Source organism: Battus philenor, unplaced genomic scaffold (genome assembly GCF_028537555.1).
Source record: "Battus philenor isolate CCGP_79_NKW_IND1 unplaced genomic scaffold, ilBatPhil1.0.hap1 SCAF_15, whole genome shotgun sequence".
In the NCBI taxonomy this organism is placed as follows: Eukaryota; Metazoa; Arthropoda; class Insecta; order Lepidoptera; family Papilionidae; genus Battus; species Battus philenor.
In genome coordinates, this window is record NW_027181677.1 from 12732377 (window position 1) to 12755389 (window position 23013).

Here is a 23013-nt window from a genome sequence, read left to right on the forward strand (position 1 = left end):
GACGCAAGGTGCAAAATATGGTTTTCTCTCGATGAAGTTTCAAAAATCTTTAAATGGAGATGAAAGAAATAGTGAAAAGGTTGTATGTATATAAAGAAAAGGTATTACAGAGTATAGAATATTCGAGATATGACGTGGGGTATGTCTTATATCTATCTTCAAAATTGTAACTAATGTAAACAAGTACTGCTGACTAGGCAACGAAATAACAAGGAATAAATTTGTGATATTCTTTTTAGGGCCGGTGAGTCTTGCAGGTTTTTTTTATTTATATGGCCCCTGTTATTAGTGGCCTTTCTTTCCCACATCTTGTTTTTGGGACAGGGTTATAGCCTTCCTATTTTCAATCTCTCTCTCTCATCCTTCAAAATTTCTCTCTTTCTTCCCTCATTCATTCTTCATAGTTTCTATCATTCTTACAGCATTCTTACACTCTGCACAGCTAAGTGCAAGTGGTATAAAAGAAAAAAAATCTCTATAGCCTGCTAAAGGATGCATATTATTGAAACAGAATTTCTAAACGCAATTAGTAAGTCAATTTAAATTTGATTTTTTGTTGTTTTGTTGTTGTTGTGATTTTTAAACCTGTTACGCGAGGCGTCAGCCCCGATAATCTAAATTTCGCGATGGACCAAGACGTTGAAATCATAGAATTGTGAGAAGTAACGACAGTATGTTTTAATGAACTAAACTGATGATTTAAAGAAATATTATATTTCTTTTTAAAAATATATTTGTACATTGGTTTTGCGTCTAAACAATTTCGTATCAAAAGCGCTACAAAAAAAATGTTAAAGTATCTAATTGGGCACGCTAATTAACATTCGTCCAGCCTAACGAATCGAGAAAAACGAGGAATTGGCAAAAAAAATGTGAATATTTAAAACATTAGAAGGGACGGTAACTTTTATCATGAAATAATTGTGTTCCGGGGAGACCCTTTATTCCTAAGAAATGAGGCCCCGTAATGGGGTCCCGTAAAAATCAAAGGTAAGAAAGAATCTGCAAGAAAAAAAAATTCTTTTACAGCCTTCGGTGTCCAGTGACGCGACTCGAATTCTCCGCGTCAATTCATAGAACTCAAATAACTTTCCAGCGATGAGTCGGATTAATTTGGTACGTTCCACTTCGGTCCACTGCATAGGTACGATAATTTTTTTTAATTTCTTTCAATACTAAATATTTTTAAACACTATTACTAAAGTTTTTATCGTTCACAGCACATGTACATATATTTATTTTTCTTACATACATGTATATACATGTTGGATACCGCATTATAAAATGGCGTAAATGGTCATATATGATTATTAAGGGTTTTGCTGCGAAATCGAATCGAAAAAGACCCACAGAAGGACGACGGTCTGAAATGGCAATGAGCGGAGCACGTCACTGGTGCAGCCGATGGTTGATGTTGAGAGAGTAGGCTTTCAACAGGTAGACCAACGACATCAACAAGATCGTTAGATGCGATGCTAGATGCTGATGAGCTGAGGGAGGCCTATGCCTTGCAGTGGGCGTCTATAGGCTGAAACGATTAAGGCTCTCTTTTTCTACACACACCTTTGTTTATACATTGTATCCGCACCTACTTAACCAACTTAGTTAAGCGCCCTTCAACCCACCTTGAGGATGGTATTTAGTAAGGTTACGTTCTCATTTTACCTCTACTGTAAAATAATCTTTTGGTGCAAAGATTTCTTATGACATTTCTTTTATGAAATGAACCTAAATCTGAGACATAATATGAAGCCTCAGACCTAATTTATTACGTTATCTTGATAAGTATTAAAGGTGTACTACATAGTTAGAATTAAAGAAATATATATATAATTTGCTAGAAAAGTACAGGATCTTCGGTACTAAGTGGAACGAAACCTTTTTAAACTGTTAAACGTTAATAAAGATCTTCAAAGTAGAAGAGGTTAATCGTTGGACTAAAGAGATAAAAATTAAACACTTTAAATCTTTTGAAACGCGCGCCGGCTCTCCTCGCGGCCCGGGGGAGCGCCAGTGCAAATATTGACTTTCATCTCCAATATTTCTTTAAAGATTGATATCGGATTGAATGGATGGTAGTTGTAAAAGAATTTCAAGGAATATGTCTATAAAATTTCATTCGTATTTAAACTACTCGCATTAATAAGGCTTTAGTTTCAGCCCATAAAAACCCACTGTAAAAAGCCTTTCCCAAAGATATCTATGAGATATAATACCATATTTACCACACGTGGCTTGGTATTGGCGATCGTGTTATTACGCACATCCTCTGGAAACTTATTTGTAAGCGGAGGCAATCCTAAATAATTAATGTAAAAAGTGAATTCGGTGCTATGTGACACGGACATAGCAATAATGGAAGCACTAAAAAACAGGTCCTGGGAACCTGTAAAGGACATTCATCGAATCCTCGACCAAGATTTTCCTGGACGGGTGAAACGTTCAGCAATGAAGATAAACTACCAACAAGATAGAATAACGGAAACTACACTTATGAAGTCAAAGGTTAAATCTAAGATAAGTGTATGTTTCGAGATAAGCTAACATTTAATTTGATAGCATCTGTTAAGTGTCAGGGGAAAAGGCACTTACATGTATTTTTATCCCGAGTTCTTTGTTTTTAAAAGTTTGAAGGATTTGACCCTTAATAACCTAGAGTTTCAATTTTGATACCAATCTTTTAAACCGAATGTTCACATTACTATTAGTTTTCTTTATAGGTTAGCTGTACGTATTTTACTGTTGTATAATATTCTATCCAACGAAATTAAAAAAAAATCTATTTTTCCCTTCATCTAGAACCTTAAGCAAACACAGTAATATTAAAAAAAATCATTTTCGTAAATCAGGCTACTAAAGGTTAAAGTTCCAAATATCACTGAATACATTTTGAGAACAAATCCATTACACACTATATATACACCAAATATACATGACGAGGCAAGCTTCCCTCTCACCTCCGTATGTGCATTATCGTTCCACGATCTGAACTTGGATGCTATAATGAAATTGTAAAAGCCTTAGGACTAATAGCTTTAACTTAATTATAACCAATATAAATACCAAAGGCGTTTATTATGTAAGTGAATTTATCCTTAAATTAAATTAAAAGTTTCTTTTTAAATTTAAGACAAACTTACAAAAATCGCTTCAGCGTCCGCTACCGCTTGTTCAATGGACAGCATCCTAAACGTAAAGGCTACTGGGAGTGGTGTTTTCGAAAAGCAATATGACAGAATTTAAATTATATTCACGCTCGTCGTAAAGTTGGAACAGTAAGGCGTGGATACATAAAGTTTCACGTAAAACGTTATGAGATGATTTGTAGTCAGCCAGCTGTGTCTGCATTTACTGATGCGACGGTGTACAGGTAAGGATGAATATCTCATCCTGCGAATAACAGACATAAGTACATATTATTCGTCAATAATAAAACGCGTTGTAGGGCGTTCCATACAAAACGATGGTATCGGGGCTGACGACCTGCGTTGCAAGCTTATGGTCACTTTGCAATACATTGACCATCTTCACCGACAAGACTTTTTTTTTTTCGGTGGGGAAATCTTCTGGTATTCAAGATGCCCTGCCTCTGGGGGGGAGGACAGGGGTATGTGGGACTCCTACCCGCTAAACCCCCCCCCCCCCGGTGGTCGCCCTCTGCGCTAAACGGGGGACCGCGGTATCTCCCGGTCAGGGATCGCCACGCGGTCTTCCCTCGCGCCTTGCTATTTTTCGATAGCCCGTCCCGGGGTATGCGTGCATACGCTACCCCCGAAACCCTCGTGGTACTATCACGATGGTTCGAGACCACGTCGAACCATCGTCCGCCTCATCACCGACAAGACTAGATTATTATATCAGTGTTCTAAAAATGATGTTCCTTTTAAACAGGCCAAAATGCTTTGGCAGGTTATAGATATTTCGCTTTTATACTACTATCTGGATATCTCTGTAAACAAGATGAGAACTAGAAATATAAATAGGCTTGTTATACCTTTAATTAAATGCATAGGATTTATAGGATTCTATGCTATTGTGTATAACTTCAACTTACATGTAAAAGATTTTTAACGAGATACTAGAGGTTAGCAAGTCTAATTGTTAAATATGTAAGACATACAAAATAAACAAAATTTGACGGATTTTTACGGTGGTACGTTTTAAACCCTTGTAACCCCAATAATAGTGAAAATAATAAACAAGAGTAATAAAATTGTTGTGATATTACAAAAGTAAAATAGACGCTATATAAGTAATAAGAAAATAAATGAGAATAAATTGTTAATCAAATGATACAAATAATAAAATAAAGTAAATTTGTAAAGCTCTGAAGAGAAGGCGAAAGAAGTGAGACGATGTAGGGTAAGGAATGGAAGATATGGTGAAGGATAAAAGATCAATATGGAAATTAGAATTATGTAATAAATTTTGTAATGTAAACAAAGACCCTATTCAACTTAATAGGAGTTGAACAAGAGGACCCAAAAATGAAGTCATAAGAGGAAAAAAACCTGTAACCTAGCCTTTTAAGTTATTACTAAAATTGTTTCTAGTTGAGTCTAGTTGCCAGTAATTGAGTCTAGTTAATTGAGAGAATGATAATAAAAAGAAATATGAAAAAAATATTAAAGACAAAAAAGTCGTATAGTGAAAAATAAGATTGGGTGTACGACAGGTCTCCAATAACAGGGACCATAACATTAAAAAATTATTTTAGTTTCACACCAGTAATTACTATAAATGATCTAAATTATATGTGAGCAAATTAATATTGTACTAACAACAATAATAAACATGTAACCTAATTATATTGAAATCATGTGCATTTGACAGTTCGCTGTGAACTTCGCGAGTTTGACAGTTACTAGTACTAGTATCAGCGGGCTGGCGGGCGGTGCATTTTGTTGCACAACTACCTCTGCATGTGCGGAAGTGGCTAAATATTGGTCCTTTTCTTACTTAGGATGGACTTCCGCAAAATAACGCCTGTTTCCATTAAATAATGTAACTATAGTAAACTGCAGAGATAGATTAAATAATTTTTTGACGACCAAAGTCGACGCATGACTGTGCCTATGATTTTTTGGCCGACGAGTGCCGTTCTTAAATGTTTCTATGGCTCTCGGAATTAGCAAAAAATGTTTTTCTTGACGACTATATTCGACGCTCGCCTGTGCCTATGATTTTTTGGCCGACGAGCGCCGTACTTAAATAGTTCTATGGTTCTCGGAATTGGCTAAAATCGTTTTTCTTGACGCCTAAAGTCGACGCATGGCTCTGCCTATGATTTTTTGGCCGACGAGCGCCGTACTTAAATAGTTCTATGGTTCTCGGAATTGGCTAAAATCGTTTTTCTTGACGACTATATTCGACGCTCGGCAGTGCCTAAGATTTTTGGCCGACGAGCGCTGTACTGAAATGGTTAACTATGGCTCTCGTATTGGCAAAAATCGTACAGGTCAAGTGGTTAAAAATACTCCACGCTGTCAATAATGATTTCACTTAAAGCAATTATACTAAGATAAGTAAGTACGGACTGATGTTTATGAAACAGTAACTGAAGCGCCGAGGACCTCCAGGTCGGTCGGTGTGACCGCATCAATGCCTGTTACACCGTCAAAGCGAGCATCAAAGCTTCAAAACAACAAAAGGGCAAAGGAATTCCGACTTCCATTATTTCCCATAGGCAAGCTCATTAGGGCGGTTTGGTTATTCCAGGCGCTCGGCCGCAGGCGTTGAGTTTTGCCTCGAGTGAAGAACTTTTCGCAATCTATATATATACTGACATTTAGAACATAAAAAAATTGAGACGAAAAGAAATAATTATTATTTATTCTACTGGCCAGTTATTTTATTTATTATGGAATATTCGACGGCAAATTTTACAAAATAAGGTGTAAAGGTATATGCCAAGAACTGGCTTCCACAGACTCATATATCATAATCATAATATAAGCCGATACGCGCCCGCTAAAGGAATTTTAGGCCTTTCCAAAAAATCACTATAATGTCTTGTCTTGCACTGCCCATATTCATATATTCAGCTACCTCTCGTGTTTTAACTATGTCGTCGATATAATAGTTTTAAATTTAACACCGGGGAAGAACCTATAAAGTTTTTTTTTATTTTTCATACGTGAAGGCATTTGACGAGATTTTGACTATATTTGAAAGTGTAAAAGGTTTAACACGGGTCGGATAGGGATTGAATGCACCACATAGCTGCGATTTTTAACTGCTAGACAATCGTTATCAGATAGCTGTTAGCTTAAAAAATAGCATACCTACATTTGTTAGATTAAACAGTAAATGCTAATAGCATGCTTCTTAAAATCTATGATGGTGTAGAGAAAGAAATTAATACGCTTTTTTTATAGAATTTCGAAGGAAAATCCGCTAGCTCTTGTGTCTCGGGGCAAACTATTGCGGTGTAATCTACGAGGCATCCCCTTGGGCCCGTGTATGCATTTAATAATAAAATTAGCCCGCGACCGCTCGCTTGATCCCACTACAGAGTTCCGACCTACCCCATTTGACGCTTTGTGCCTTTACCTCGACTCTATGACTTCATTTGTTATTCGGGTTTCATATACACGAAGATCGATAGGTTTAATATGTGATGTACTGGTTGATTGGGTAAAGGTGTGAATGGATGCAAGTCGGATCCAACTACTAGTTTCAGTAATGATATGATAGCAAGCGGTGTGCGGTATCTTGTAGAAAATTTTAAATATAAGTAAGAAAATAATAAGTTAGCGATGTATACACGGCTGGGCTACCACCACTCGAATGTTATTCAATAAAATTACTTAAATTATACACATTATTTCTATAGCTGTATATAGTTTTACAATAAACTTAAAATGAATTTATAGAAATTTAAAATAAAATCGAAAAAGTAACGCACAATGTAAAATATTTTTCAACAGTTAATAAAGTGATAAATATTACACATCGACCTTTGGAAAGAGACAATCGGCTAATTTCGACTTCGTAGAGCGTTATCTCTGTCGCACGAAATACTAACAGTCCGGTATCTATTAGGAGCTGTTAAAACAAGTAATAAAAATAGTAATATTTGTGACTGTGCTCTCAAAGAGGTCAGGTTTTATTACAATGTCTCATTTAAAAAAAAGGTATAATGGTGTTTATTAGGTACAGTTGTAATTTTCTTAATAATTAAATACGTAAACATAATGTGAATATGTTTTTTTTATTTTATTTTACGACAACCTGAAGCTACGATTTATAGAAAAATTTGTGTATCTTAAACAAAGATTGAAAATAATTATCAAAAGAAGTATATGATACTTGTTGTAACAGCTCCTAATAGATACCGCACTGTTTATATTTCGTGCGACAGAGATAACGCTTTACGAAGCCGAAATTAGCCGATTGTCCCTTTCCAAAGGTCGATGTGCAATATTCATTGTCGGGTACTGTAGCAGTGGTAACCCAGCCTCTACAGACTTGGGATCGTAAGTCGCGAGTTCGATTTACCGCTATACAAGCTTTTATAATTCACACTTTTTTCATTATATAGGATCGAAATTGCTCCCAATTTTCCGGAGGATTGTTGGCCCCCTGTTTACCATAATACTACACTGCGATCGTCAATCTGTCTGCCAAGCGTGCGATTTTTTTAAATCTCCTCATAGATATATTTAAGTGAGGCCTATGCATTTCAGAAAGCGTCAATCTGTTGAAAAGTGTAAATAAGTTATCTAATATATAAAATTTCCATGTCACAATATTAGTTACCGTACTCCTCCGAAACGGCTTCACCGATTTTTACCAAATTTTATATGCGTATTCAGTAGGTCTGAAAATCGGCTACTATCTATTTTCCATATCCCTGAGTGATAAGGGTTGTTCACCCTAGATTTTATTTAATTTTTGACAATTTTTTTTTATGATACAGCGTACAAAAATACAAACAACCCTAAATTATCACCCCTCTACGATCAATGCTTATTTTTAATTTGTTAATTATTTTTTTTCGCATAATAACGTTTGCGGGATTTGCTAGTTATATGATATAAATACAAGATTGTTGGTTTTACAATTTACCGATTTGTACATAGAAATATAATGTTATAAATGAAAAGATTAAAACTAAAATAAGTGAATATACGACTCAAATAGTGGTTACAGCTGATAGGGTAAGCATGGTTCGTCGTTGGCATTAGTTTTAGTAATTTCTTTGTGAACACCGACGCTGGGAGTCAGTAATGGTACGTCGAAGCTCATAAGCGCGCCGTGATGGATGGCCCTTTCCATTTGCGAAGACGACGACTTTAGTTATGCTTCTCTATTTATATTCAACGCTAACGACTACGTAAGTTTTCATTGCTCTTATAGCAATAGCATTATAGTCGCGCGAAATTTATGTACTAGTGATATACAGGATGTTTGGTTTTACAGTTTTAATGGGATAACTAATCAATCTATGTAATATGTACACATATGAATGCATTTCATTTTTTACTTTGAATCATTTATTATAAACATTTTAAATACGCAACATAACCATATATATCTAAGCAGTGGTAGCTTAGCAGTAGAGGACTATGACTTGCGATCGCAGGTCGCAAATTCGATTACCGTAATGTAATCTTATATAATTCACACTTTAAATATATAGGATCGTCACATGGCCAAAAACATGTTTCCAGAGGTTGAGCAGCAGCGACCTTTGTGTACCATAATATCACACTGCGATACCCAACTCGCCTGCCAAGCGTTTGCAAAGGCATATGAAAGTATATATACATATAAATATATATATATGCATGTATATACATACATACATATATTTATATATCCTTGTATATATGTTATCCTCCTTTATATGTCCTTTATATATATAAAAATATATACATATATATATAAAGGACTAACATACAATATGTTTGTACAAGAGTTGATGCCTATACATGGTATTATATATATATATATAATATGTACAGAAACATAAGGTATGTTGGTCCTTTTTTATATCTAATAGTGTAACATTAAAAACTTCCATGTTCATTACTACAAACATACTTTATACAGTTAAAAAAACAATTAATTTATATGTTGTGTTATCACTTAAATTATGTAATAATATATAAATAGTACAGTGCTACCAAACTTATCTAGTCAGGGCCATTTTTCAAAATTTTTAATTTTTTGCCAGTCAACATTTAATAGTTATTTAAATGGCATTCAAAAAGATATTAATAAGATATATAAATTATATTTATTATATATGTGTTCAGAATTATCATATAAAAATGACACACTCTAGAAATTCTTTCAGATGCGGTTATGTTAAAGATATAGGTTGCAACGTGATCCCACATGATATTATTTTTGAATTTTGAATGCTTTTTTCTACTATATTATCATTACGTAATTTATTGTATATGATACGAAATTAACTGTAGTAGCTTTTATATCTATAAACAATCTTTCTGTATGACGTATTAATACTATGAAGAACAGACTTCATGATGTACTTAAGTCTGTCTTAATTATCGCAGGGACGGCGTTGCGGTTCGTTAAAATAGATACAGCGACATCAGATCCCTGGGAAAGGTTTAAGTTCATCTATCATAATTAACTGCATGTTCGGCGCGCGGACTCACTTCGACATCAATGTTCGGAGACGCTTACTCGCTTTACGCTTTTTTTATATCGCTGAGGTCTTTCAACTGATAGTGAAATTAGTATGTAATTTAGTATATATATATTATACCGATTAATCTAAGTTTTTTTTTTAATTTTAATATTCTTTATTTTACAAGCTAGAATCGTGGGGAAAAAATTGTGCCATAAACGAAAGCCACGAGGCTGACTCGTGGTTATAGGCCAAAGGTTTATTTAACTAAGTATTCATTTATAAATTGATGTTAATTTATTAATTTAATTTAATATTCTTTATTGTACACTTGAGAAAACATGTAAATAGTTTAATAATAATAAATAAAAAGTACCTACGTACAATGGGCGATCATATCACACGAGGCAATTTCTTCCAGCCAACCGTTCGATCAATCCGAGTTATATATATATATAACTCGGATTAACCGTACATACATATACATATGTATATAGCATATACTAATAGTAAATACAGTGTAATTACATTTTACATTTACACTGTGAATTGGCGAATTTAATACCGAATACGTTTACAAGTCCACGCCAGATGCAGATATATATATATATATGTATATATATATGTATATATATATATGTGTATATATATATATGTGTATATATATATATATATATATAAATAAACACTAATCCCTTTTACTGTCGGTAATGTAGTCACAGATTTCATTTGTCTTTTTTTTAATTAGGTTTCTAATGTTTTGAAGAAGTTTTTATGGAAAATTACCAGTACAGCTTGCTTTAGCAATGTCTTTTAATAAATCGCAAGGGCAGTCGTTATATGTTTGCGGCATTAATCACGAAAATTAATGACTTTCACATGGCCGATATGACTCGGAGTCAGTCGAACAGGAACTAGGGGTCCGGTAATATGTATATATATATATAATAGATAAATAAGCAATGTAATGTTTGAAAGGTAAATTAAGCTAAATCGTATATAAATATCCGATTTCCGATTAATATTATACATTATCGACTATCGTATTTTATCTTACGCACAACACTATTAAATAATGAGGTTTCAAACTGTCATCTGTCATTGAAATATCTCTTTGTTTGCTTTGTGTTAATGATGTTCAAATATTTATACAATTAGTTACGTTCATATAATCTTTTATTTGTATCTATGTTAATTAATTATAAAAACAAACATAAATCATTTTTAACATGTTCCGTACAGCCCTAATTTTTGAAGATTTTCCATTCAGGCCGCATGGGGCGTTTACGACATACACTTTAAAAATTAAAAATAGTTTAAGACAGATGCTTTATACTTTTTCAATACTGCAAAGCTACAATTAGCAAGAAAAAGCTATAAATTTTATTATGCACTACGGAAGCGTACGTAATGTGAAGATATCTATATTAGACCATACAATTCATTTGTTTAAGGATCTTTTGTTTATCAGTAACAACTAGAAATGGTCCTAGATGAAAAGTGCAGCGGCGGTCGTATACGCCACACATGGCATGGAATGTATTAAATAGTATAGCATGTACAAAATAAGTTACAAAAAGAAATCCATAATATAACAGTTTTAAACTTTGCGCTGTCAAAAGGTATGATTTGTAGTACAACAGATAATAAAAGAAAATAATTCAGAGTGGCTACATTATGTATTTATTTAAAGTGTTAGACGATTTAATGTATAAAAAACAAGTTATGAATTTTGCACACAAAAAAACTTTAGTAATAATGTAATTTATGGGAATTCCTAGTATACATGTTTCATATTTTATTTGACGTCAAACAGGTAAAGACAGAAGTTATAATTTATCAAAAGTTCGAAAATTCGTCGAAACAGTTTTGAAATGGAGTTGTGTTATAAACATGAAATATCTTAGCCTATTTTTTTGACGTATAAAAAAATAACTATGGTTGAAATAGCGTTCGTCGGTGATGAAAAAAAAGTAAATTAAGCACAATGTTATCTGAGAATTTTTAAGTTTGTAAAATACTAAAGTTTTATTACGCACACGCCTATAGTACGTCGAATAACTAGTTATGGTTAATGGTACGGAAACCCAATGAGTTCTGCTACTGAAGCCTCTCCCCCCGAACCTCTTCCTCCCCCTCTCCCTCCCGTAACCTGTGACGTCACGCACTACCGCCAGTTAATATTGACGCCTCATTGCTCGTTATTAGACGCAAGTTGGTTTTGTCGGTCGATTTGTGAGAGAACTGTAACTAGCAACGATTAAGTTATACAAGCGAATGTTATGTGATAAACTTAGCTTCTTCGACGCGACCTTTGATATTAACATGACACACTTTGGTATGAACGAATAAAGAATTTACATGGAAATCATTCAAATGCAAAGTGTGTCCCACAAATCAACGTCAGACACAACACTTTTTTTTATTTAATATTCTTTTAACAAAGCGACAAGTTCAATTACAATTTCATGCGCCTTTTCATGATGTTTTACTACTACTACTAGATGTTTTTACTTTTTATTCACTTTTGAAATAACGTAACTCTTCACGTAAGCGGCAGAATTTGCGAATCCACAAGGATTTCTTCATTAATTCAGGGGGACCATCCACAGCTGGACATTGCCATATTTAAATCCCACGAAAGGATTTATTTATCACATACCAAATCGCAATGATTCACGATATCCATAGAAGTGTTTACATCAATGATGTCATTAGAACGAAATTGGATTTGTTTGATTGAATACAGATTGCATTAACTCTTGTTTCCTTATAATAAATTGTCAATGTCAAATATTTACGAGACAATTTCTTTCGATTATTTAGGTATATGTTTCATATAAACAATAATGCGTTGTTCTGAAAACAGAGATTTATATTAAAAACTTTAAACACGGTAGGTAGGTAATAATAATCACATACTTAATGTTTTACACCGTTAATCTTTTAAAAGTTTATTCTGCAATATTTAAAAATATCACTAACATCTCAAACACCAACTGCTTTACCGACTGGCATCCGCAATGGACGCCATTGTAACGCTATTGTCAACAGCGCCATCTATGAAGTGTCAATGTTAACAGGTACTGCTTTACCCATATATAAGCGCGGCACATTACAAAATAGAATTTAACAATCTAGTTTATTTACATATTAATAAAATGTCTATTAAAATATATTTAGAAATGGACAACTTTATAATTTTTGGTAAATTATTTTGTATCTACGAACACTGTGAATGTGCGTCGAAGTTACAAGAATGAATTCCTTCATATCCTTTCTCCCGGACATTAATATGAACGGATTCACAATGATCATACGCAGTTAATATCCCTTCAATATTTAATAGAATCAGGCGTTACCTTGCGGAAGTTCATCCTAAGTAAGAAAAGGACCAATATTTAGCCACTTCCGCACATACAGTGGTAGTCGTGCAACAAAGTGCACTGCCCGCCAGTCCGTTGATAAATACGTATGCGGCAAACAATGCGAATCACACAACCGCTACCGCCAAATTACACAACACGTGTTTCACCCTTCCACGGGGCATCTTCAGGAGTTATGTTACACCGATTAGTGCCAAACAAAGAGTCTGTGTCAACTCTGTGTTTGGCACTAATCGGTGTAACATAACTCCAAAGGAAGTGGCTAAATATTGGTCCTTTTCTTATATAAAATCCCTTCAACCAGCACTAAGCGTTTTGATACTGCTTTTATATTGAACACTCAAGTTATGGAATAATCTACCGGCGTCGTTGTTTCCAGCTGTAAAGTTCAAAGTGAATAGGTATCTTCTAACAAAGCGGGCACCACTAAAAAAAATGGCGGTTTCACAATAATAATTTATTCACTAAATCTACTTATTTCCATACTCTTCCTTCCATCTTAATATCATCCATTCATTCATCTTTTGTTCGGAACAATTTCTTGTATTCCTTTCATACCTCGCTTCACGTCGCCTTCACTCAACGAATAACAGGTAGTACATCTTATTCGGTTCATTTTTTTTTTGCTTTATTATGGATTACATACATTTTAAGTTTATTTAGTTGTAACTAATTATTTCGTAGATTTCAATTGGAAGCATCTTCCGACGAAATCAACAAGGTTGTCTATCCGACTTATGAGTTAAGGTTCTATCATATATATATATATATATATATATATATATATATATATATATATATATGATATAACCTTATATATATATATATATATATATATATATATATGATATAACCTTATATATATATATATATATATATATATATATATATATATATATATACAAGAGTATATACTCTTTCCGGTCTGTCCACTCCAGAACGTTAAGTTCCAGTGGCCACTGGTTTTGCTGTCCACTGCAACTTCGAGTTATCAACACGCGGAACTATTTCGGTTACTTTTGTTCATTCATCTACGGATCATCTCATTCCGTATCTCTGATTTTATATCAGCAAACTTTTAACGTACGAATTCGCTCTATGTTTATCTAAGTTTTTAATTCTTTTTAAAAAAAACACAACACACTAAGCAATTGAAACTGAACTCTAAAATTAGCAAAACAAAGTGAAAATAAAACTGTATTCAAATTGCGTTGATTTTTAGTTAGAAAGGGAATCTCCGAGTTTTGATGGTATGGCGCAATTAGAAACAAAAGTGCTGCCATCTTTTAGAAAAAAAAGACTCGAACCCAAAACATCGCAACTTCAAAAATCTAACGACGCACAGTGAAAATCAGTACTAATTAAGCAGCAACGCAACTTCGAAAAAACGCAAAAAGAAACGACCCAAGACGAGGTATTGATGTATTTCTATATACTTCTTTTTATCATTGTCATCACATCACCCTACAGACCCCCATTACATGGTAAAGGTCTACTGCAAAGATCATCATGTTGACCGATCTTACGATAGCCGCATCAAAGTCTACCTAACGGGGGGGTTCCTCTCCGCGTCTACCTGCCAATAGAAAAATTTTCGACCCCTAGAACCAATTTTTTTAAAGTATATTTTAAATCAATATATTTTAACATAATATTAAGTATATTATTACTTTTTTGTCGCCATTTATAAACAACTCAACTACACTTTTTAATAAAAAGCACATTATAAATGAGGGTAGTCTGAATTTTAGTTTGTCGATCACCTGAAGCATTCCGACGATATCAATCCGTCACACCAGAGTGTTCATCACACAAACGCACGCCCGCTCACTTTTCATATAGACACGCCATTCATAACAAAAACAAATCTCGTTTGTCTCAGCTTGAATAAATTTTTAAGGTCAATCTATATACAGGGTGATTGGTAATAGGTGTAAAAGTTTTAAAAAGGCGTATGTATATATATTTCACTGACAGTTAATGTATGGTGTACCCGATCCAAAATCAATGGTTTCGGAAATAATAAATAAACTAGTGATGTAGTAAAAAAAACTTTATTTATTAAAATTAACTATTGTTCACTATCTGTCTCCACAGGCTGTACTGCTAGAAGTCATTAGCGTGTAGCATTCCGATAGAAAACCTAAATATTTCAGAGTGATCACTTTATAATTGGTTTTCAGAAATAGACGTAGAAGTAAAGTGAGAAGTTCAGCACCCGGCGATAAATATTGCACATCGACTTTTGGAAAGAGATAATTGGACAATTTCGGCTTCGTAGAGCGTTATCTCTGTCGCACGAATTGCAACGACTGACAAAACGTCATATAGGCAGTGTGGGACAGAGATAGTTGCTCTACGAAGCTGAAATTGCCGATTCAATCATCTTATGTAGCGTAATAGAAAAAAATTAAAATGGCATAGAAACTTGAAAAAATTCTGAAAATTTTATGACTATTGAAGCTACACATTAGAAAGTTTACAAGCTGTCCATTTATATTGTTTCTTTAATAGCTTCGGTCAGTATTTATCGATCACGTTTTTATTTAATTTATGTCAAATTTATTATTTATTTTGGGGTGCGAGGTTTTTTTCTAGCCACCTCTAGTCTGTCTAGACTGGAAGTATCTAAATACATGATTATAAAACCACTTTCAATCACGAGATCAGTCAGGTGACCACAGACTAAAAAACAAGCTTAACAGCAAAAAGGTTTAATAGATTATAAAAATACAAAAATTTAAAATATCCGAACAGAGATATTGCGAATTCAATTTATTCAAATCTATCGAAGGCCTTTAGGATTTAAGTTAGGTCTGTGAAAACACTAAACGAGTTCAACCCTCGCTCACCCTCGTGCAATGAAATGCGCTAATGCTTGCAAATCCAACCCCTAGTGTCGCGTTGTCAGATTTTTTCAGGCATCCTTTTCATTTTCACTCCAATATTTATTCACTCTTTCTATAATCAATTTTATTCAGCGTATTGATTTAAGTGGTAATTTATTAGACATAGGCTTTATTCAGGTATTTGACTAAGAGGGGCGTGGGCCCCACAAGAAGGTAGTTTGATTGTTAAGGGGGAAATTCGAAAGTGGACTCTACACGAGTTTAATCCTTTTAAGAAAAGGACACATATAGCTACTTTCGCCAATGCAGTAGTAGTCGTGCAATAAAGTGCACCGCCCGCCAGCCAACACAGAGACACAGAGACTCTGTGTTTGGCATTAGTCGGTGTAACATTTTACTCCTGAGGATGCACCGCGGAGGGGTGAAACACGTGTTGAGTGATTTAACGGCGGTAGTTGTGTAATTTGCATTGTTTGCCGCATGCGCAATTATCAGCGGGCTGGCGGACGGTGCACTTTATTGCACGACTACTACTGCCTTGGCGAAAGTAGCCATATATTGGTCCTTTTCTTACTTAGGATGAACTCCTGAATACATTAGATATTTAATCCTTTTGTTTTAATATTAAAATTATAAGTAACGCATAGGGGGGCGTAAAAAGTTTAGAAAGGTTAAGGTTGGGGGGGGGGGTGCCATAAAAAGATTGAAAAATACTGGACTACTAACGCTTTTAATGACGACGTGAATTTTTTTTGGACGAGTTATTCTCCGAAAAACTTAAAACGTAGCTAAAATTTGCGCTATAGTAGGGTTTAAGCACTGTTGGCAGTATCGTAATATTATTACTGTATTAACTTTAAGCTTGTGTTAAAAGTAAATTTTCTTCTTCACTTAGTTTGTGTTGAGGATTATAAATCAGTGGAAGTAGACGAAATGTGTCGTTGGCACGAAGTGGCACTTCTCCAAATTGATGATATTTTAAAAATTCTCTTCGAGTAGCGACGCGAGCTTAATCACTTAGCGTTAATTGGCACGTCCCCGGATTTTAGGCGGCTCTTACAACGAGAACAACGTACTGTGGAATTCTATGTTCAGCAAAATGAGATTTTGATGTAGACGAAGAATGCCAATTAGCATCAGTTTGAGTTGCTCGAATAATTATAGTTGAACTATTAAAAAACTAGTATACCGAGAATGGGTTAGGCTTTTTTAATAAAATCATCATCATTTCAGCTAAAGGACGTTCAATTAATTTTCAATAAGACCGGCTGAAAGCGGCTTTTCTACAACGCCATCCGAGGAAAAATTGAATGAAAAATAAACAGAAATAATCAGTTTAGAGCAGTGATTCCCAAAGTGGTCTATATCGACCCGTAGGGGTCTATGACAACCTGCAAGGGGACTATGTCAGCGAAAAAAAAATTGGGGGTCCATGAAACGAAAATGGGGGTTCACGATAGTGGATTTCAACACATACACTGATAGTATCTATTTACTTACATCATACTATCTTATAATATCAAAACATTTACATTATTTATGAAAGTACCTATGAAGTAAAAAATTGTTTATTTAATGTTACGTATATTTTACATAACAGATACAAAATGTTATGTTAAGTAGTTTTAATTTAAATTCGCTTAATAAATGTATACTTTAACATGTGTTTTTGCTTTAAGTTTTTAACACTAAACTTCACTACAGTTAGAAATTTACAGGAAATCAATATCAGGTAAGTAGGGTGTCTACCGAACACGGAAAAACATGGCAAGGGTTTAGTTTAGTTTACATGGCTGTTAGATTTAGTCCTCTGCTATAGATTTCCAATCCGGTTGGAAGCGGCATTTTAGAGAACCTTAAAAAGGTATCAGTGATAAAAGTGATGAAAATGGGAAAGAACATGATAGGATAATTGTTACGGATAGAATAAGAAAAGCATTAAAAATAGACTATAGGAATAAAAAATTGTTAAGGCACAGAAATATAAAATAAAAATTGTAAAATAGAAGTGTCCAGGAGGACTGGCGAAGGATGGGAAGCGATGTATGAAAGGTATGGTATGGAAAGGAATGAAAGAGAATGTGATGGAAAAAGTAGAAGTAGTGAGAAAAATTGAGACGGATAAAAGAAAAGCTAGAAAAGGAAAATTGTTATGTGAATAAATTATTAAACAGCGTTCCTGTCCACTTGTAACAAGGAAGGTACGTGAGACGTCAAAAACAGGATCATAGATAAGAAAAACTGTAAAAAAGGTTTTTTGTCCACCTTGAGGTTAGAAATCATACGTTGCGTTTTCCGATCTGTGGTCTCCATTTTGAAACTTTAAGACCCCAGCGTCAACCTGCTCTGCACGCCATATCGTCTGCCCCCTCTCACTTCAAACCCAAACCCGCTGAACTATGTCGATTACTTCGATTCGTTTTTTTTATCTCTTTATTCCTGATTAATACCTCAATAATAAAATGTTTATTTTGGAGTTTTGGTTTGTTCGATGAATATAGTATAGTTTTTAAAATAAAAAATACACTTTTATCCTTTTTAGTACGGTTATTCGTAAGTAGAAGTATTAATAAATATAGAAATGAAAGCCAATAGTCGCGAGGTTGTATGTCAGCATTTATTTTAACAACTGACATTTAATGATAAAGCCTACCAGCCGCGTCTCCTCTGGCAACACCCGGAATTACCTTTTGGCAATATGACGCCGCAAACGATGAGTTTCCTTTGTGACGTCACGGCGTGTACAGTCGCGTACATAATTATTTGTACGCATTAATTGCATTATATGCTAATATAACTGTAATGTAGCATGTAATTTTTACATTAGAGCATATGCTATTATTCGGTTTTCCAAACAGAAAATCTGGTTCAAGAATGAAATTTTTTTTGACCCGCGAATACATAATAAAATATAAAAATCAGTTTGTCTGTCTGTACTAGATAGATTCAAAAACCATACATTCAATAACCGTGAAAATTTGGTAAATTATTAGATATAAGCCCGGGAAGGTTTTTTAATTTTTTGTGGAATAATAGTGACATTATTTGCTATGTTTTATAATCTATAAAAATAACTAAAATTGAAGTGTTCGTTTGTAATATTAAAACAATTGCTTTTTACTATATACATGTGAACATATATACAGTACATCAGACCAAAAATTAGATATTTTTAAAATCTCGTCTATCTGTCTGTTTTCCGGATTTTGAAATAGCTGGAACGATTTCGACGGGACTTATACTGGCAGGTAACTGATGTAATAAGGAGTAACTTAGAATACTTTAATTTTAGAAAAATTTTTAAATGAAAAAAAAATTAACTGAAATTTTTTTTTCTTAAATTTGCGGGCGTAGTCGCGGAAATAGTTAGTCACTCTTTACACTAACAGTTTTTGATAAATAATTACTTTATTTATTCCTTTTTATCACTTTTTTTAATATATATATAATTTGGGGATTTTAAACGGGAGAGTATATACACTGTTGATCACAAAATATTAGGGCGACCGGAAAGTAATGTCGCTTTCTTAAGTTAACTTCACACGACTACATTAATAATAAGTTTTTATTTCTAATCTTCAATATACTCACTTTCGTTATCGGCAACCTTTTGCCATCTAGTATAGAAATTTTCAATGCCGGAGCGGTAACAAATAACCGGTCCCCCTAATAGTTATGGAGCCAAAATAATGCTAGTAGTATATTCATTACACAACATAATTGTTCTTAACACAAAACAATAACATACGCCGTGAATGATTGTTTACATATAATTTAATTATAATTGAATGTAGCGTTTGTGTGGGCGACTGTACTCGAGGTAGGTTTGAGGGGTAGATATTTTCGTTTCATTACAACGAGCGGTTTGTTCCACGTTCCCGCGACACACGAGTTTTATTGTGTTAGCGTGCTTCGGTTATATGACGACTAATATGCGCTATGTTTATGATTTACGTCACAGAAGTGATTTGTGATGACGTGTTAGAACAAAAGGATCAAAAAAATATTATGTTTTCTTTATATATATATCGACAAATAGATTCGTAAGAAAAGGACCAATATTTAGCCACTTCCGCACATGCAGTGGTAGTCATGCAATAAAATGCACCGCCCGCCAGCCCGCTGATAAATGCGTATGCGGCAAACAATGCGAATCACACAACCGCCACCGCCAAATTACTCAACACGTGTTTCACCCCTCCACGGGACATCTTCAGGAGTTATGTTACACCGATTAGTGCCAAACATAGAGTCAGAGAAAATAGATTCGTATTTATATTGACAATAGCTAGTTGTATAAGGTACCACGAGATATCTTAGACTTTAATTTTTACGTTTTAGTCGATAAAATGTGAGAAATTTGATTTTCTGACTCATATAATTGATTGTTATAGCAACTGTTACGTTTCTAGCCGGCTATTAGCAGAATAGCATTCTGTGTCGGTGGTAGCTTACAACATTTATTGTTCAATTAATCGAAGATTCTAAAGTACGTGTAAATGTCTACTTAAATAAACATAATTTAAATGGGGAAAAAAGCGGGATTAGAAGCCAGCCAACACGTCAACTGCCAAGTTGGTTGCCACACGTTCCTCTGTAAGAAGAGGGCGCTGCTAGCGCAGTTCTATTAACATTTGTTCACATCAGACATGAATTAATAGTTTTATTAAAGTAAAGTGACAAATGATTGTGCTCCGAGTAAATTTGGCTAATCTAAATAAAAGAAATTCTATTAAACATTACTTTTTTGAATATTATCTAACCAAAGCAAGTATATTTTCATGGACCATAATCACGGTATATAAGTAAGATAAGAACACAATGTTTGCTGTGGATGAAAGCATGGATATGCCTTTAGTAATAAAATAATTCTTTCATTTCGCATCTCACGATTCATCTGTAAGGAATTGAAATAGAATCCGAGAATGGTTCGCAGTGTAACGGGGGTTCCCCGCGTAAATCTAATTACTCGTCTTCTGCTATCCGAACAAAAACAGTCGGGTTCAATTTGAATGTTGCCATATCGCGCTTTAACTGGGTCAAACTTTATGCGAACGGGCGCTACGGTGACCATACGTTTTACTGTGTCCCGGAAAATCCATTTTTCATAGCCTTATCAGGTTATAGATGTCCTCTTTAAGGCATAAGCTCCCCCCAAAGATCGTCACTATGACCGCTCTGCCACTGCCCCAATCCAGAGACTTCTCGCGAACTCTACTATGTGATTGGTCCACTAGTTGGGAGCCGACCCACGCCGTGTCTAATGAATCTTAGTCGTAGCATACCGTTTTTTATACATGATAAAATTTTCAATACTACATTGCCTCTGGAATTCATATATTTTTATAATTTTACTCTGCAGTCAGTGTTTAATATGCTTTTTATTACCATAGATGCCTTTTATCAAAGATTATTCAGTTCCATTTTCTATTAATTACAGTTTACATATAATAACTTAGACAGCAGACTTTAGTTAGTTCGAGTACGAAATACAAGGCTTCCAAACGGTCATCTATAGAGAAGGCCTATAGCAGTCTGTCAGAATTACAGTTTAAATGATATTAAATTATAACATATTTATAACATAAACAAGTTAAAACAGTTTATTTAAAAAAACAGTTCAATTAATGGTCACCCTATTGACAGACAAATGGCGATATCACGACGAATTGATGGTGTTTTTAGGCGAGTAGATTTAAAAGATTAGCGGGACGGCAATGCTTCGCGACCCCTAACCCCTGCCCCGTGACCCGTGCTTTGCTACCCGTGACCTGACGTATAGAGGCTTTACCTTGGGCAGGTTTGGCAAGTATAATACATAGCTTTCTTCATAAAAAAATATTCAATGGAATTTAAAATCATTTACAACTTAAAATGATATATACAGGATGATTTATAGGGGTGAATATGTAGCATTAAAGTTTCTATACCTGTTTCCCTTTATAAATAAGTTTTTTTTTTATCAATTCTAATTTGTATCGCTAGTGTTTTTTTTTAACAAAATATTTTTTTTTCGCTTTTACCGCGCGCAGACAGTTGGGAGAGGGTTGCCGCTATGATACGGATCTTTCTTCTCCCAGCTGTTAGTCAAGACAGCGTTATATCATTAATTACAATTTTTGTTAATGGGTAAATACAGCTAAAATGTATACATATAAACAATACAATTTGGAAGGTTTACTCAATTATATATTAGTTGGTGCATTATTTTATTTCAAGTCGCTACAGACAGTTAAATGCCTTGAGATTTAGGACAACGTGCCGGGACAACTAATCAAAAGATTTTGCTGTAGATTTTTTCTTGAGGAGGTCCGGTAAGTTGAACTTTATATATAGTTATCGCGCTGATATATGTTACATTACTTTTTTCTATTAAAATGCGACAGTCCAATAACTTTTAGTTGTATAAAGCAGGTACAGATAGAAAACTAATTTAGTAGTAATTATAATGGTTATTTATATATATATATATATATATATATATATGTATATATATATGTTATGTAGTTCTAGTAATATCAGTTAGTGTACCTGAGGAGTTTGACGTCCCAGAGTGCAATGACTTCTGGCGGACGCGCCACGCACAGCGCTAAGCGAGGGCCACAGGCGTGCAGGCGCGCAGGACCTGCTCGGGCGCCGCTGCTTGCAGGTGCCGACACGATCACAGCTGCGAACTCCTTACTGCTGCCCAGGTTGTGCTGCACCTGTGAATTACGAATCAAATTTAGAATTCTTTATTTAAATTTGGCCTAGCTTTATATCTAAATTCTTGCACTTGTATTAATGGAAGCTACATAATGCCTCTCTAAGTGTGAGTTGTAATTGGACGAAAAACTCTAGAAATAGATTTTGACAAACTTCTCTTGATCTCAATTTTAGATGACAAAGGAAGTTTTGTAATGCGAGAAAATAGTGGTAATTGCATGGTGCAAGGTTCAAGCTATATCACGAACATGAACACCATGCAAAATTTAAGCCGCGTGTCTTACCTTTATGAAACAAAAACTGTAAAATGAACCGAATTTTCTTTTTACTGACTTTGATTTTTCTCACAATTGATTAAACCAAATAAAAAAGCCAATAATATTTTGTGTGAAATTTCACTTCAAAAACGAAAATAATTTTGCAATTCTTTGAGAGGTACGAATACTACTGCTATCAACTGCAAAAAATG

General features: G+C 34.3%; 1 protein-coding gene across 1 annotated transcript in view; it reads right to left on the reverse strand.

Moving 5' to 3' along the window:
• The window catches only part of LOC137918621 (protein Dok-7-like), a 287040-nt gene that overhangs the window by 22237 nt on the left and 241790 nt on the right, over nt 1–23013 (reverse strand). Inside the window, exon 5 of the mRNA XM_068761449.1 lies at nt 22371–22543. Coding sequence (XP_068617550.1) covers nt 22371–22543 — 173 coding nt within the window. The remainder of the gene's footprint in view (nt 1–22370; nt 22544–23013) is intronic.